The sequence below is a fragment of the Impatiens glandulifera genome, chromosome 1 (genome assembly GCF_907164915.1).
Source record: "Impatiens glandulifera chromosome 1, dImpGla2.1, whole genome shotgun sequence".
Classification (NCBI taxonomy): Eukaryota; Viridiplantae; Streptophyta; class Magnoliopsida; order Ericales; family Balsaminaceae; genus Impatiens; species Impatiens glandulifera.
The window spans coordinates 87,864,216-87,882,007 of record NC_061862.1 but is presented as its reverse complement, the minus strand read 5'-3'; the positions used below and the strand labels follow the sequence as shown (position 1 = coordinate 87,882,007).

The 17,792-nt window shown below is 27.3% G+C and overlaps 1 protein-coding gene across 2 annotated transcripts; it reads right to left on the bottom strand.

Annotated features, from left to right (window-relative positions):
• Positions 1-10,833: 10,833 nt before the first annotated feature.
• Positions 10,834-12,814, bottom strand: LOC124922087 (beta-D-glucosyl crocetin beta-1,6-glucosyltransferase-like). Of its 2 annotated transcripts, XM_047462812.1 has the most exons (3): positions 12,115-12,814; positions 11,381-12,036; positions 10,834-10,949 (listed from the first exon to the last, which is right to left on the bottom strand). In XM_047462812.1, the coding sequence occupies exons 1-3, from the start codon at positions 12,791-12,793 to the stop codon at positions 10,944-10,946; spliced, it is 1,341 nt and encodes a 446-aa protein (XP_047318768.1). In that variant the 5' UTR covers positions 12,794-12,814; the 3' UTR covers positions 10,834-10,943. The 2 variants fall into 2 exon arrangements, with proteins under 2 accessions (XP_047318768.1, XP_047318767.1); XM_047462811.1 differs by lacking the exon at positions 10,834-10,949 and having other exon boundaries at positions 11,324-12,036.
• Between the last annotated feature and the right edge of the window lie 4,978 nt (positions 12,815-17,792).

Genomic DNA, 17,792 nt, shown 5'->3' with positions numbered 1-17,792 from the left:
AATACAATATTTATAATAATACATAAATTTTAGTTAATCTATAAATAACATTTATTTATATAAGTTAAAATATAAAGAATTATATATAAAATAATGAAAATCATATAATATTATTATTTATTTTAAAACTACATTTATATTATAATTTATTTATATATATATATATTTTATTAATTTTAATATAATTAATAATACAAATTACTTATAAATATAAAGGTAAAATAACCATTTATATAAATATAAGGGTAAAATATTATTTTATATTTCTTAATTTTAAATTAATTTTAAATTATTTCAACAAATAAATGTATTTGTTAGATTTTATTTAGGGGTTGTGACACATATTTATTTTTAATCATTTATTTTATGTAGGATATAGAATAATGAAGATGTTCTATAAACGAATTTGTACTTCTACATCATATGACCAGCATGAGTCTTCTCAATCAATTAATGAGCCTACTAATGAGTCTAATGTTACTGATCAAATATACATGGTTAGAATATAGCATATCAAAAGATGCATCATTTTGTTTGTGGTGTTATTTTTTCAAACCTTTAAATAGAGAAAACGTAGATGATACATTTATAGGAGATGAGTACAAAAATTAGAAAAGAGAATTAGAAAGATTCAATCGTCATATGAGAACTTCAAATAGTTGTCATAATGAAGCTAGAATTCAATTTGAATCATTTTAAGATCAAAGACATAACGTGAGAAACGTTTTACGTACACATGGTCGTGATATAGAAATAAATTATCACACATGTTTAACGACAATATTTGATGTAACACGCTTTCTATTGAGGCAAGGATTACCTTTTCGAGGACATGATGAGTCAAGTAGTTCATCAAATAAAGGAAATTTTCTTGAATTGATTGATTAATATAGTCAACGTAATGAAGATATTTGTCTTCTTTTGTACCGACTCATGGACAAGAATAATTTAGTAATTGTGCTTATTAGTATTTTTATGTAATTATCGAGTAAAATTTTAATTAAAAAATGCATTTATTTGATAGCCAAAAAATGTTACGTTATTAGGTATTTGGCCCCCGAGAAAATATTTCTGAGTCCGCCACTGCTCTTAATCATTAAGAAACATATGTCATAATTATCATCTTTGTTTTTTTCTTTTTCTTTTTTCTAAGGTCCATTTATTGAAAAAAAAAAGCCAAAAGACATTTGTTATAAAAATAAAATAAAAAATGTTGAGCACACAGACACGTATTAGTTAAAAGAGAAACAAAACTTGGAAAACAAAAAATGAGAAGAAAAAACTCTAGTCCCAACAAAACATAAGGTTCCAAAAATTTCAACCTAATTATTAGACATTATTTTAAAAAATTTTAAACAAATCCTCACACGTTTTGAATTCAAATTAAACAATTTTTTTATATTTTAAATAATCAAATTAAAATTTAATTTTTGAAAATTTGTATCTAAATTAATTAATTTAAAAGATTATTTATTTAAAATAGAATCTCCAATTGCTTTTTTTAAATTAATAAAAAGTATACGTGTACAAACATATTTTTTACTAGAGTTTCGTTTAGTTTGAAGTTTGATAATACTCGAAAAAAACTTTTGCGCTTTATCCTTCGTACCCGTTTTAAAACGGTCTCTACTTTATAAAATATTGAATTTTGAAAATTGATTGTATAACCTTTTATTTTAACCAATTATTTTTCTGGTCCTTGACATGCAAATGTTTTTTGTGTATTAAAAATTGTAACAATAATATTTAAATGTTGGTATTTATTGCTGATGGTGATGACTATGAATGAATATACTTGAAGAATATCAGTTTAAACGACATTAAGGTTTAAAAATAAATCTCAAACGAATCCTTATCAAAATATTATTTTGTGGAAAATATTCCAAAAATATTTTGAAATCATTTTTTTTATTTTTTTGGATTTTGTTTAAAATGATTTGAATTCCCAAAATTATAAAAAAATAATTTTGGAAATTAAAAAATGCAATTAAATAGACCCTAGGACCGGTGTCCTCGGTCTTGGGTGCGTTTTTATCGGTCGGGGTCTAAGACCTCGGTCCTAAGTTAGAGATCCTCGGTCGGGGTTCGGAGATCCATGGTCGAGGTGCGGAAACCACCAATCTTGGCCTCTTGGATTAGCCTAGGGCTAACTTCATCAGTCATAGATTCAGAAATTCTCGTTCGGGTGCGAGACTCCTTGGTCTTATGTTAGAATTCTCGGTCGGATGTCAAAATCATCGGTCGGACCTCTCGGTCCTAGTTGAAATTCCTCGGTCATAACTAAAATTCCTCGGTCGGACCTATCGGTCCTCAAGAACATCAAAACTGCATGTTTTGTAGTTTTGATTGAGGTTTGGAGTCTTCGATCCAAAGGTCTAGGTAGCTTCACAAAGCTCCCAGGAACATTGTGAACATCATCTCAAGGTTTCATTCAACCTGGATGATGTTCGATTTCATCAAAACAATTTGGAGACCAACATTGGGTTTTTGGTTTTTTAGTTGTAATGAAATGTAAGGATTTTGACAATAGCTTTCTTATACTCTATATGATTGATTAGTACCAAAAGATGAACCTTGCCTATTCGTTTGGACAAATTCACAAACTTAAAATTTTCATTTATTTTGAAAATTTTGATTTTGATCAAAATGATCGGGATGAATCAAACATGATTCAAATAGGTTCCCAACATCATTATAAACATGTTGGGAAGTTTTCTAGACTTTTGTTCTTGAGCTCAAGAAGAGAAAAACCTGATTTTTATTTTTTCCAAATTTAAATTTGGGGGTTTCTATTTTAGATCGGTTTTAGCTTCAACAGAAAACTTGTAAATGATCCAATGATCGTTTTTCAATAAGAAAATTCAACAATCAGGTAGTATACAAACTTATGAAACTGAAATATAAAAATTTTAATTTCAAACTATAAGATTGAATTAGAGGGTGATTAGAAGTTTACCAAGGATCGGAGAATACTACTTAGACCTTAAAGAAACTTTTAGGATGTCTGGATCTGAGCTTTAAGCCTTGATACGAAAATTTCAAAAAATTAAAAGTTTGAAGCTTTAATGGTGGATTTTCTGAAAACTCAGATTGAAGGCTTGAGAGTTGATCTCTTTGCTTTTATATTCATCAAGGAAAGCTATTTATAGCCTCCTGAAGTTAGTTCAGGAAGCAAGTTGATTAGATTTAGTCAAAAGTCATCAATGACGTTTTGACTGTTCTTGACGAGGTCTATGATTGTAGGCGAAATGATCACCTTGGTAGGGTGATCATTTCAGATTTCGAATCAGTCGATATGGTGGACTATCGGTGAAGTTCCATATTTGACAAATCAATGATGAAATTCGCCCTTATCCTATTCTTCGTCGCGAGGAAGAAGACAAACCAGACTTTTAACGACGTCATTTTGGGTGTAAAATCGAACGTAGGATGCTCCATTAGCGTTCCGTTCTGTCCACGTTTTGTCCGTGGTTGGGCATTTCGTCGTGTTTCAGCTAACGACGATGGAGCACGCATTAACTAATCTTGTGCTTCATGGAAGCGGGCTCCTTTCGTTGCAATGGGCGACGTGGGCGACTCCTGGGAGTTGTATGAGAATCCAACGCCTATCCGAAGACCGTGGTTTTACCTGCAGTCATTCTTCCAAATTTCGGCTACTCCCGATTACATATTTACTTCTTTATTTTAACATTAAAAGTTTATTTGAAATTAATTTTTCTTTCACCCTTTTAATTTTGTTTTAAATATATTAAAATATACAAAATATTTAAAATAAATATGAAATTTATTTTGTCAATTTATTTTACTTTTGTATATTTTTGGGTTTAATAAATAATTTATTTGGGATAAACTTGACACAACATTTATCTTAAATTATTTATTTTAATCTCTTTTGATTATTTTAAAATTAATTTAAGACAAAATGGATATAACATTTATCTCAAATTATTTTATTTATTTTCTTTGGCCATTATCTTTAATTAGTTTAGAATTTAATTTTTATAATAATTAATTCAATTAATTGTTTGATTAGGTTTCGACTTTGGTTTTAGTTATTTTGTTTTTACTTATTCAAAAATAATTAAAATTATTATTTTAAAATTTATGAATTGAGTATGTAGATTTTTTGTATTTACAAGTTTAGAGTATTTTTTTTTTGTCTTTATAAATATTGAAAATTTTAAATATATTATGATAAAACATTGAATTAAATTAACATAAATATCTAAATTTTAAGTCCTTTGTATTGATCACATCTAAAAACATAATTGTTATTGTTATATTCTTATTTAATAAATTTAATATATTAAACTATATAATTAAATAAATATAATTGAATAAATTAAATACTAAATAATGAAAATAAAATACTAATTTATATAAATATATATATATATATATATTTGGTATCATTTTATTTTTGGATATCAAAAGAAGAGGTTCAACAAACATCTCCTATGCCAATAAAATAAAAATAAAAATAAAAAAAAGTGAACATGACTTCCACCTGAGTTGCATGACTTCCACCTGAGTTGCGCATAATTTTTCATCATTCTGGAGCTTTTCATCATTCTGGAGCAAGAGCAAGAATCAAAATAACACATGCTTCATATAATACATTTATCAAATTCAAAGTGAAATTAAGCGAAAATAAAAAGGTTTAGATCGTACATATACTTGTACAACTAACTTAATTAGACGTATTAATTAATAAAATTTTATTTAAACCGATGTAAATATAAAAAAATTAGCTTATTTAGTCTCGATCAATAAAAAAAAGTTAATTTAATTTTTTTTTATATATTTATTAATTAAATATTCTTTTTTTCTCCCTCTTTTCTTCTTTTATTAATTAATTAATCAATTTATCTCTCTTATTTTTTATTTATTAATTTATTTCTTTTTATCTTCTTTTATTTTTTTTTCTTTGTAATATTTTTTGTAAATTTTGTTATAATTTATTTTTTTTAATATAAAAAAAATAAAATTAAGAGTCTTTTTATCTAATTTTTTTTATTCAGGTTTATAATAATAGTAAAAAAAAATCATTAAGTTACTATTTTTATTTTTTTTTATTTTGTATAATCTTGATTATTACTCTTTTGGTATAACTCTTTAAGGAGACAATTTTAAAATAATTAATGTTGATACAGGAAGAACACAAAAATATATAGTTTTGAAAAAAATAAAATTAAAATAATCAAATATAAAATACTAACATAATAGATAAATAAAAAAAAAATTAATTAACTAATTAATATAAAAAAATAGAGAGAAATTGATTAATTAATTAATAAAAAAAAGGAAAAAGAGAACAAAAATAAATATTTAATTAACAAATTTTTTTTAAAAAAAAAATAACTCTATTTACTAACCGGTATTAAATAGCCAATTTTTGATAATATACACGTTTAAATGAATTTATATTAGTTTATACGTATAACTGAGATAGTTATACATACGTTTAAATAAGTATTTTAAAAAAAATAAGGTAATTAGCTAATTAAAAATAACTTCAAATATTTAATTTTCTAATTAGTAATTGGACCAAAGAAAATAACCTTAATTAAATCAACGAATTTTTATTGTTATTAAATTTTTTATTTTCATTCAAAATTTATTTCAATCTTTTACTTTGTATTTTCTATTCCTTAAATAAATAAAATAGAGTAATAAAGCGTAATATTGAAAATAATATCGTTGAGATTTATAAATGATCGTGTTTTCTAAGTAAATTAAAAAGCTTTTTTCCTACTCATGGTGACCTGGTCGAATCAGGAGAGGCTGTGCAAGTCAATTTATTAAATAACCAGATTCAATTAACACTAACAACTTTTTATAACGTGCAAAATATTTATAAATATTTTATAAAGTACTGCAAAATATATATATATATATATATATATATATATATATATATATATATATATATATATATATATATATATATATATAAAGATATATAATTTTTATTACATAATTTGTTTAGATTTGATCGCATCCTTCTTTTTTTTTAATTTATTTTCAAAATTAATAGGTCATACGTCATAATTAAGAAGAGGGACTAGGTTAGTTGTAAAGAAAAAAAATATAAAATGGAATATATTTCATTATATTCTATTAAATTTAAAAAAGAAATAGTTTATTAAATTTAAATGAATAAATTGAATGTTTAATTGTTTTTTAAAATAAGTTAAATATTTTAACTTTTTATTTTTTAACATATTTTTACTTTAATTTATCAAAATAAGTGATTATTAATATGTATTATCAAATAAACTTATATTAAATTAAATAATAAAATTATTTTTATCAAACACCTCCTAACAATTTTTTCATTTCTTTAGCTCCAAAAATAAATCATATAAATTTCATTACCTATGTATGTTAATGTTATCAAAGAAATAAAAAAGGTCAATAAATTACATTCAGAATTAGTACGCTAAGGCTTCAATATGTTTTTGTTAATTTTTTAAAGTTATTATAGCCTTAAATTTTATATTTTTTATTACATAATTTGTTTAAATTTAATCGCAAAATCTTTCTTTATTTTAATTATTTTTAAAACTAATCTTATAACATGAATAATCTCCTACCTCATAATTAAGAAAAGAGTATAAGTTAGTTGTAAAGAGAAAAATATATAAAATGGAATATATTTCCTTTTATATTATTAAATTTTAAAAAATAGTTTATTAAATTTAAATGAATAAATTGATTTCTTTTTATTAATTTTATTTAGAGTAGGATGATTAATTGTTTTTTAAAATAAGTTAGACATTTTAACTTTTTATTTTAATGTATTTTCACTCAAGTTTATCAAAATAAGTGATTATTAATATTTATTGTCAAATAAACTTACATTAAATAATAATTTATTTTATCAAACACTTCCTAACAAAAAAAAAATTTCAATTTTTTAGCTGCTATATATTTCTAAAATAAATCATATAAATTTCATTACCTTTGTATGTTAATGTTTATTGGAGAAATAAAAAAGGTTAATAAAATTACGATTAGAAACATTACTAAGTCTTCATATGATATATTTTGTTATTTTTTAAAGTTATTATAGCCTCGATATTTTATTTCAAACATTGTTGTTTTTTCTTAAGACTTCTTACCTCATTATTAAGTCAAAAATTATTCTTTGTAGTTAGGTTTAGAAACGAATTCAAGAATCGGAATGAAGTGAGTTTAAAAAAAATTAAAAGTGAACTTATAAAGAAATAACGAAAAATTATAGATAAAATCAGTAAATTAAGACCATCTCCAACCCACAAACACATTCTTAAACCCAAAATACAGTAAACATCACATCAAACAGTAATTCATCTACAACCCCCAAAATCAATTTCCAAATTCAAAAGAATATTCTTTTTTTATACTAACTTTTTAACCTTATTAATATTATCTATATATTTATCAACTTCACATATTTAACCCCAATCTTTTCTTATTCATATAATAAAATTAATTATATATCAATAATTCATACATAACAAAAATAATTAAATAATACACTTAAATAAACAAACATAATATATTAAAACAAACATTATTAATAAAAAATAAAAAAATTTATATGTTTATTCGTAACTATAAAATAAATTATAAAATATAAATAAATTAGATAAAATTTTAAATCTAATATAATTTAATGATTAACTATACATTTAAAAATACTATAACTTTTATCTTAAAAAGAAAAAAAACTAAGTTTAAGGCTTAATTTTGATTATATATATATATAGGTTATATATATAAAAAAAGAAAAAATAGAATGAGGGCCATTTTAAAAATGACTAAAATGGGAATGAACTGTAACAACACAAATATGCGTTAGCTAGAGGAGAGAAACATCCAAACGCATTTTGGGTTTGCGAATAGTGTCCGGTTCGAGTGAAAAAGGGCACGCATAATGGGATTTGCGTGCCCATTGGAGATGTTTTAAGGTAAAATAATTAGTGAATTAAATTATATATTTTTTTAAATTAAAGGATAATGTTACATTTTTATTGTAAAAACAAAAAATAAATTTTGTTTTTCCGGGATTAATTTTAGCCCACACGAGCCCTGGTTGAGGGAAAATTTGACGAAATGACCCTAATGATTCATTTATTTGACTTTTCGACCATTTATTTGACTTTTGACCATCGCTCAAAATAGAAAGCGATGGTGACACCTTTTCCTTTTTTTGGATGATTTTGCCCTTGTCGCGAGACGTCCTCAATCGCGAGACGCAACTGACATTCGCGAGACAATTTTTTTTTTATTTTTTTTTCCAAAAATAAAATAAAATAAAAATTTTTCACACGACATCTGATTGCGTCTCACAACGGGGCATTTTCGTCAAAAGAAAAAAAAAGTATTACCAGACATTTATTTTATGCGCTGGCCAAAAGTAGGGATGACAATGGGACGGTTCGGTTCGGTGAATGACAATACCATCCCCGCCCCGAATTTACCTATCCCGCCCTGATCCCCGCCCCGATTCCCAACTTGGTTTTTAAATATAAACCATCCCCGCCCCGATCGGGGATGGAGTTTCCCCGCGGTGCACCGAAACCAAATAACAATTTAAATTTAAAACATAAATAATAAAATAAAATAAAATAAAATAATTCATATCTTTAAAGTTATAAATGATCAAAATATTAAATACCAAACAAAAACAACATTCAATAATAATAATTTTAAAGTATTAAATACAAAGCAAATAAACTTCCAATAATAATAATGTTTTAAAATAGGAAAAAAGCTCATTTAGACGTATGTACTAGTACAACTAGCTCACTTAGACGTATGTACTAATAAAAGATCATTTAAACATATGTACTATCAAAAATTGGCTCATTTAGCCTCTTTTAGTAACCATGATTAACTTTTATTTTTAAATTTATATATTTATTAATTAAATATTAATATATTTTCTCTCTCATTCCTTTTCATTTATTACTAATAAATGAACTCTCTATTTTTTTTTTATCTTTTTTATTATTTCTATATGAGCATTTATTATTAATTATTTTAATTTTATTTTATATATATATGAGTATTCATCATTAATTATTTTAACTTTATATTTTTTTCTTCTTTCTTATATTTTTTTCTTATATTCACATAAATTATTAATTATTTTAAAATTGTTTGGTCCCAATGATTGAATATAACAATGAAAATCATTTTAACAATGAAAATCCTTTCAACAATAAAAATTCTTCAACACAAAAATAAATTAATTAAGAATTAAAAATTGAATAAACCCAAAAAAATAATAATCAAATATTAGACAAAACAATGCACCTACTACTATAAGTCGTGAATAAAAATTAAATAAAAAATTATTAATTTCATTTTTGTTTATATTAAATTAAATAAGAAAAAATCATTCAAAAAAATATTCCAGTAAAACATAAAATTTATAAATAAATTATTAAATATTTTTCAAAAATGAGAATTTAAACAAAATGAGAAATAAAAACTAATAAAAAAAGGAAGATAACATATAAAAGAGAAATTAATATTAAAATAATAAAATAAATTAAGAATAAAATAAATTACCTAGTTTAACTAAATGCTTATATAGAAATAATAAAAAAGATAAAAAAAAAATAGAGAGTTCATTTATTAGTAATAAATGAAAAGGAATGAGAGAGAAAATATATTAATATTTAATTAATAAATATATAAATTTAAAAATAAAAGTTAACCATGGTTACTAAAAGAGGCTAAATGAGCCAATTTTTGATAGTACATATGTTTAAATGATCTTTTATTAGTACATACGTCTAAGTGAGCTAGTTGTACAAGTACATACGTCTAAGTGAGCTTTTTTCCTTTAAAATATAACATAAACTCTAGATTGAATCTCCATTCTTCATCTTCAATGATCAGGATGATATTTTATATTAATAAAAAAAATATTAATAAAGAAAATGAAGTATTATTAATAAAGAAATCTAACCTTCTTCTTCTCATTTTCATCATATTTTCTTACATTCAAAAACGAAGATTCTACATTCATAAAAAAGAATATTAATAAATAACAAAGACAAAATAATTTTCTTGATTAATAACATCAAAAAAATTCATAACCTCTTTCTTCATCCTCCACTTTAACATCTTCATCATCAACATTTAATAAAAAGTAATTTGAGGACAAAATAATTAGTAACACAGTTTTTTATTTGAGGAACAATAAAATATTATACGTGAATATATAAGTAAAAGAAAATGATCGAACACAAATATTATATAAATTAAATAATAGCGATCTAAACTAATTGTTTATAATAGAAATAAAATAACTAAACTGACCTAAAATCGGAAATATCGTCGTCAAGTCGAGAGAAGATGTAACAAAGATTGTGAAAGACAAAGATAAAAAAAACTCTACAGAAAAGATGTGATGCCATATTAATTAGTAAGAAAACAGTAAAATAATATATAAAATAATATTAGCAAAGAGTTCAACTAACCTCATTCTAAAAAAACTCTCAAGATTCAAGAGAGAATTAACCTTCAATCTGAAAACACTCTCAAGATTCAAGAGATAATCATGTACGTAGAAGAAAGAATATGTAACTAAAATTATAATAAATCCTAAAGAAAGAGAAATGATAATGAGAAAGATGAAATTAATATGAGAGAAAGATGAAGAGGTAAAAAGTAAAAGATAAATTGAGGATAGCGTGTAGAGAAATAAGTTAAAGAGGTTTTAATGAAAAAGAGGAAAAATAATGATGTCATTAATTAATATATTTTTATTAAATAAATATAATCGGTTCAGTTCGGGAATCGGTTCGATGCATGTAAATATCATCCCCATCCCGAACCTCTGTCAACATATTTCGGGTTTTCTCCGATACGCCCCGATCCCCAGTCAAAGCGGAGAAAAACCATACCAATCGGTTCGGTTCGAGCGGGACGATTTTAAATTGTCACCCCTACCAAAAAAAAAAAAAAAGTCAAATAAGTTGATCTTCATGTTCATTTCATCAAATTTCTCCTGATTGAGTCAATAATATCATTTTACAAAAAAGGTGTCCTCGTTGGGTCAATAATATCATTTTACAAAAATGTGACACTTAAGGTTATGACATTACAAAATAACCCAATAATGAATTAATCAATTAAAAATACAAATAACCAACATGAAACAAGTTCTAACGGTTTGTTCAATGCAAATTGAAATTAAGTTGAAGCACCTTCTTATAAATTGGATGAGAGTTATTTCTTAAACATTGAAATTTATCTTGATAAAATTGCATTGATAGGTGAGGAGATATGAATAAATTTTTTTTTTTTTTTGTAAGAGAGCAAAAATAAATAAAAAATATGGCATAGAAAACTAGTTGTTTTCTCCACTGATACATACATTTTTGTGGTGAAGTTTGTAGAGTTCTTCCACAACTCCATCAATTGCATCTTCTCCTTCAATTTTCATTCTCCCTTTCATTTCCACAGCTTTATCCCTTATGTTCTTCCCATTCTCCCCTAAAACCACATCCCTTATCAATTTTGCTATCTCTTCCCCACTAAACTTCCCATTCTCATCTCTCTCAACTTCCACTCCCACACCAACCTCGTTCACAAGCCTCGCATTCAAAGGTTGGTCCAACTGCATCGGTATAGCCACAATTGGAACTCCAAACGCCATAGCCTCGGTAGTAGATCCCCACCCACAATGGCTTACAAATCCTCCAATACTCGGGTGGGCTAAAATCCTAGATTGCGATACCCATTTATCAATCACCAATCTTCTATCTGACTCTGTATTTACCCTTTCAAGAAAGCCAATGGGTAATGCTTCTTCAATGGAGATCTTCTCCCCAAACGGAAATCTAAGTACCCAAATGAAGTTCACCATACTTAACTCCAACCCTTTAGCTATTTCCTCTATTTCTTCTCTAGAGAGAAAGTTCTCCGTCCCAAACGAAACGAACACAGTCGAGGATATCTGTTTCCTGTTTAACCACTCCATGATTTCACTTTCGATATCATCGTCTTCTTCTGGATCTTTAATCAACGGACCTTGCAGGAAAATAATTGATAGTTGTAACATCTTTAACGAATAATACAAGAACTCTTTTTATAATTAATTGCACATACCTGTTGGAACAATCTTTACTCCAAACAGCTCTGAACCATACTCAATATATTTCCTCTCTACCTCTTCAAAGCTACTCTTCATGAACATTATTCCACACGGTCTACCCATGACCGAATTACTGCTACTAACATTTTTATGCTGCTTAAACATTTCTAGAAATTTCCTGTTCCAATAAATTCCAGGAAGATTCAAGGCGGGATAAGGGAAATCTTCAGTGGGTTTCTTCAATCTATGGATGACATGAGAAAAAAAGATTGGGCTCCCAGTAATGAACTGAACGGAGGGTATATTAAGTGCGGCGGCGAGGGTTGAAGACCATTGTTGGTTGAAGTCGTAGATTAGTATGTCTGGTTTTAGGGTTTTGATGAGATTTGAGAAAGTTGGGCTGGCCATGGCCACTGCGGTTATGAGAGAGTTGTGTAGGTGAAGTGGAAGGCGGTTTGTTGTGTGGAAATGCGGAGGTAGGTCTGGTTGAGATGGGATTTCGAATTCGATGAGTTCGATTGAATAGTTATGAACGAGGTTTTTGTTGATGGAGGTTAGATTGATTGGGGTTGAACAAAGATAGATTTTGAAGCTTCTTTTGGAGAGTCTTTTGGCTAGTTCCAAGTATGGAGATATATGACCATGAGCTAGCCATGGTAGCATTACAACGCTTAAGTTTTGTTTTTTCTCCATCCCTTCCTCCTCATTTTCCTTTGCAACATAGTCTATATATAGTAGAGCATTCTCAAAAGATCAATTTTTTTTTTCTTTAAACATGAGCCACATACATTGATCTCATTGCAATTAGGATATTTTATATTCTTAATGATACATTTCATTCATAACAAATTTAATCAAATTTTCATTTTTTTTCTTTCAATTAAATTAAACTATTGGCTTTCTAAACTATCTCATTGTATTAAATAAAGAGAAACAATAACACAATATTTTCTTTTCTTGATGTAAAAAAAAGTTATTAAGAAATTGAAAAATCACTTATTTGCTCTTTTCTAATTATTTTTATAATATAGGGGAGGGTCTCATCTATCTATTCATCTCAAATTTGAATTGATATTATGTTTTGTTCGATTTGGCTTCGGCATCTTATTTAGTTGAATCAAATTTTTTATCTTGAAATTTTTAAATTTGAATAATATTCTCAACTGTTGGTGAATCGTTTGTTGCTCATACCTTTTGATAGTGTTGATAATTATTTCTTGAGTCCATGTCCGTCTTTTTCCTAGTAGCAAATGAGACGTAATTATTTGATTTAATTTTATTTTCAATAGAGAGTTATTGAAACTAATCTTTTATATGAAATCCTTCTATATGTATTATCTCATTATTTGTAGCCTCGTATATGTATCATCTCATTATTTGTAGGAGTTTCTCAAAAATTTTGACTATATATAAAGATGGTTAATTATTATTTATTTGACAAATCTTTTTCCGGTTATTTATCGTTCCTTACGGATAATTTAACTACTGTTAAGACTATTTGGTAAAAATTCTTTCAATTTGGTTTCATTGGTTCGCTGCCTACTATATACTTTAACACTTATCGTTTAAAATTTAATATTTAATTGAGTTCGTCTTTGGAGTGGCCCTCAACAAATGATGTGAACGGTAAATATTTTTTTATTAAAAATATTAATTTAGTAAATTATTCATATAATTTAACATTTAAATTTAAATGTTTTTGTTTGTTTTGATTTCTAATATATATATATATATATATATATATATAATATGATGCTTAATTTTTAAAGTGTCCGGATTGCCGGTTCGAGAGCTGTGGTTAATTTGGATATATATGTGAGAGTAAATAGATACTTGGGTCGGATTGTGGGTTGACCCGCGCATAAACATTTTCACCGTAATATTTTTTTCACAATTTTTTTATATAATTACTCGTGCAAATGTACGGAATAGAAGTTAGTTGTGAGTAAATATTTAATATTATTTTGCATGAGAAATCATATTCAAATAGGCATGTGAATAGTCAATGACTTATAAATGTCAATATTATGGACCATATATTTTTATGGCAATAACATTATTTAACCAATTTCGGAAGGAATTATGTCATTTAATTTAATGTGCAATGACTAAACTTGGATAGGACAAATTAACAAATATAATTTAATCCGATTATTTTAGGAGTCGTAGTGCTTTGCTAGAAGTCAACTACGATTAATGGGGTTAAACCTATAACTATTATAATCGGGTCCTATGAAGTCACACACTTAGAATTGACCGACTAGATAAACGAGAAAGATGGTTAATTATTAATACATATTAGATATTATTAATAATAATATATTATTAATAATAAGAAATATTATTTATTTGTGAAATAAAATAATATATAATTAATACATATTAGATATTATTAATAATAAGAAATATTATTTATTTGTGAAATAAAATAATATATAATTAATGGTTAATTATGGAATTTTATTTAATACGAAGGGATTCACTTATTTGCAAGAAAACAGAAGTGAATAAAGAGAGAATTGTTCCTCTTTTAAAACGGCTTTTGTTATATTACGGTGAGAACTTCAAGAGGAAGAAATCATCTTTTAATCTAGCAATTGGATTGCTTCCCCTTTGTCTTTTTCGTCCTAGCAGTCGAAAGTAAAGAGATCTAGTCGGACTCGTGTGGACCAAGTAGAGGAGCAATACGTGGGGCTCTCGATTATTCATTACTACCAGATCTGATCCGGTTCACGCATTAAAGGTATATTTCTATAAACTATATATCATGATTCTATTAATTATGCATGATCATATGATTAGATGTTTAGATTAGATCTATAAATTATTCCGCTGCGAACATCTAATTAACCTACAGTGGTATCATAGCGCAATGTTGCATATATTGAAAGGATCAATAAATTAACTGTTAATTTTGATGCGGATCTATATCGATGATATAATTTTACATAGATTAAGATGTACAACTATCTTTAAGAAAATAAAAGATATATTTATTTTAATTGGATTATATAAATATTTGGATCAAATAAATATGATATATTTGTTTTCTAAAAGTTAGGAAATCCCACTTATTAAAGATTAATATTTTTTTAGTATGGCCCAGAAATACGATCTGAGCATCGTTATGTTTTCTTATAACACGATCTACGTATCGTTATGTATTTTGTAATTTATTTTGATAATTAGATTATTATAAATAATTATGTAATACAAATAAGAACCATGAAGTTCAAGGATGGAGATCCATGAAGGGTGCAAGCATGGAGACCAAAGAAGTTTAGTTCTTTATATATTTTCTTTGCATCTTAAGGGCCATACTAGGATCACAATTTTCATTGCATTGTTTTTATTTATAATAACTTTTACTAATAAATAAAAGACAATCAAAACTTAAGTTCCTAAAGAAAATTAGGGCAATACCTTTCCGTGTCATGACCCATGAAGTTTATGGTTTTGGTTGGATAGGTTTCGCAAAAGCGAGGGTGTCTTTCCTCAACCTTAGGCTCCTGAGGATGAATCTATACGGGGATTCATAAACCTTGATACGGTTGTACCCAACAAGAGACCAAAAGGCAAAGTTTTGGATCTTGAGGCATGGGATGAATCATACATTGGATGTGGATCATCAACCAAGAATTATAAGAAGTTATAATTAGTAATTGTTACTTACCTTGAACACACAAGACCTAAGGCAGTGCAAAAGTACGTTGGGGATTGTCTGTAATGGGATCTTGGAATCATTTTATTCATTAGGGACTATAAAAACTTGAATAAAATGTGCATTCACTTATTTTAAATTGTTCAATTATAAGTATTTTGCAAATTTCAAAACATAAACTGATTTGTATGTCATTTATATTCTGAAGAATATGTCGAACGATAATTTGAAATTCTCTCTACGCTCAATTGTTGAGAAAAACAAGCTCAATGAAACGAACTTCCTTGATTGGGAAAGGAATCTGAGAATTATTCTCAGGTCTAAGGGACATGAGGATGTCCTAACTACCCCTATCCCTACTGTGACCGGAACCTCATCAGATGAGGAGAAGGCAACATCAACTCGGGTGAAAACTGAAGCATTACCTGTTACTTGCCTCATGCTAACTGCAATGGAGCCTGAATTGCAAAAGATGTTTTTGCATTCTGATGCTTATACTATCATAACTGAACTGAAAACGTTGTTTCAGGATCAGGCAAGGATAGAGCGATATGAGACTCACAAGGCTATATTTGATAGCAAGCTTGTGAAGGGAAAACCAGTGAGTCCTCATGTGATTAGCCCGACTAGGCTTTTCAAGAGAATGGAAAATCTGGGGACCCCATATGACCAAGAGTTGGCCACTGATATTGTTCTTAGATCCTTACATGATGGTTTTGCACCATTTAGAATGCAATACCACATGAATGGTCTAAAGCATGATCTGAATGAGCTCCATAACATACTTAAAAATGCTGAAGGCAATATTATTGATGACAAGAAGAAGGAAGTTCTAAATGTCAACAATGGGAAGGGGTTTAAGAAGGTGGCTAAGAAAAAGAACAATAACTAAGGGAAAGGCAAGAAAGTTGCAAACCCAAGGGTGGTGAGAAGCCAAAGATGGCTGCTGATCATGATTGTTTTTACTGCAAGGCCAAGGGACACTAGAAAAGAAATTGTCCCAAGTACCTAGAAGACAAGAAGAACGGGACTGTGAGTTCCACTTCAAGTATTTATGTTATTGAGATTATGACAACCGATGTTCTCACATTAAATAATGGTCATATTTGGGTATTAGATACTGCATGTGGTGCTCACATTATTTCATATGTGCAGGGACTTAGAAATAAAAGACAAGTGAATAAAGGAGAGATAGACCTGAGCGTTGGAAATAGAGCAAGTGTTGTTGCACTTACCGTAGGAGATTTAAGTCTATCTTTACCTTCTGGTTTAATATTAGAACTGAATAATTGTTATTATGTTCCTTGCATTACTAAGAACCTTGTTTCGGTTGCTGTATTACATTCTGAAGGTTTTGAATTTAGCATTAAAAATGGAAATATTTTTGTTTTTAAGAATGATATTTTCTATGCGACTGCTCCAATGAGTAATGGACTCTTTGTATTAGATCTCAAATCAGAATTGTATAACATAAATAACAAAAGACAAAAAAATTAAATAGTTTGAGTGAGGCCTACCTATGGCATTGTCGATTGGGTCACATTAGTGCGAATCGCATGAAGAAGATCCACAAAGATGGGCTTCTAAAAGACATGGATTTTGAATCCATTGATACATGTGAATCATGTCTGATGGGCAAGATGACAAGGTCACCTTTCAAAGGAACGTTTGAAAGGCCTACTGAACTACTTGGCGTAATACATACTGATGTATGTGGTGCAATGAGCACTAAAGCTAGAGGTGACTATAGATACTTCATCACATTTACTGATGACATGAGTAGATATGGGTATATCTACCTTATGTCACATAAATCAGAGTCCTTTGAAAAGTTCAAGGAATTTCAAAACGAAGTAGAGACTCAAAGTGACAAGAAAATAAAAGCACTTCGATCTGATCGTGGTGGTGAGTACTTGAGCCACGAATTTGATCATCATTTGAAAAACTGTGGGATAGTCACACAATTGTCTACTCCAGGAACACCTCAGCTAAATGGTGTGTCTGAAAGGAGAAAGGAGAAACAGAACTTTG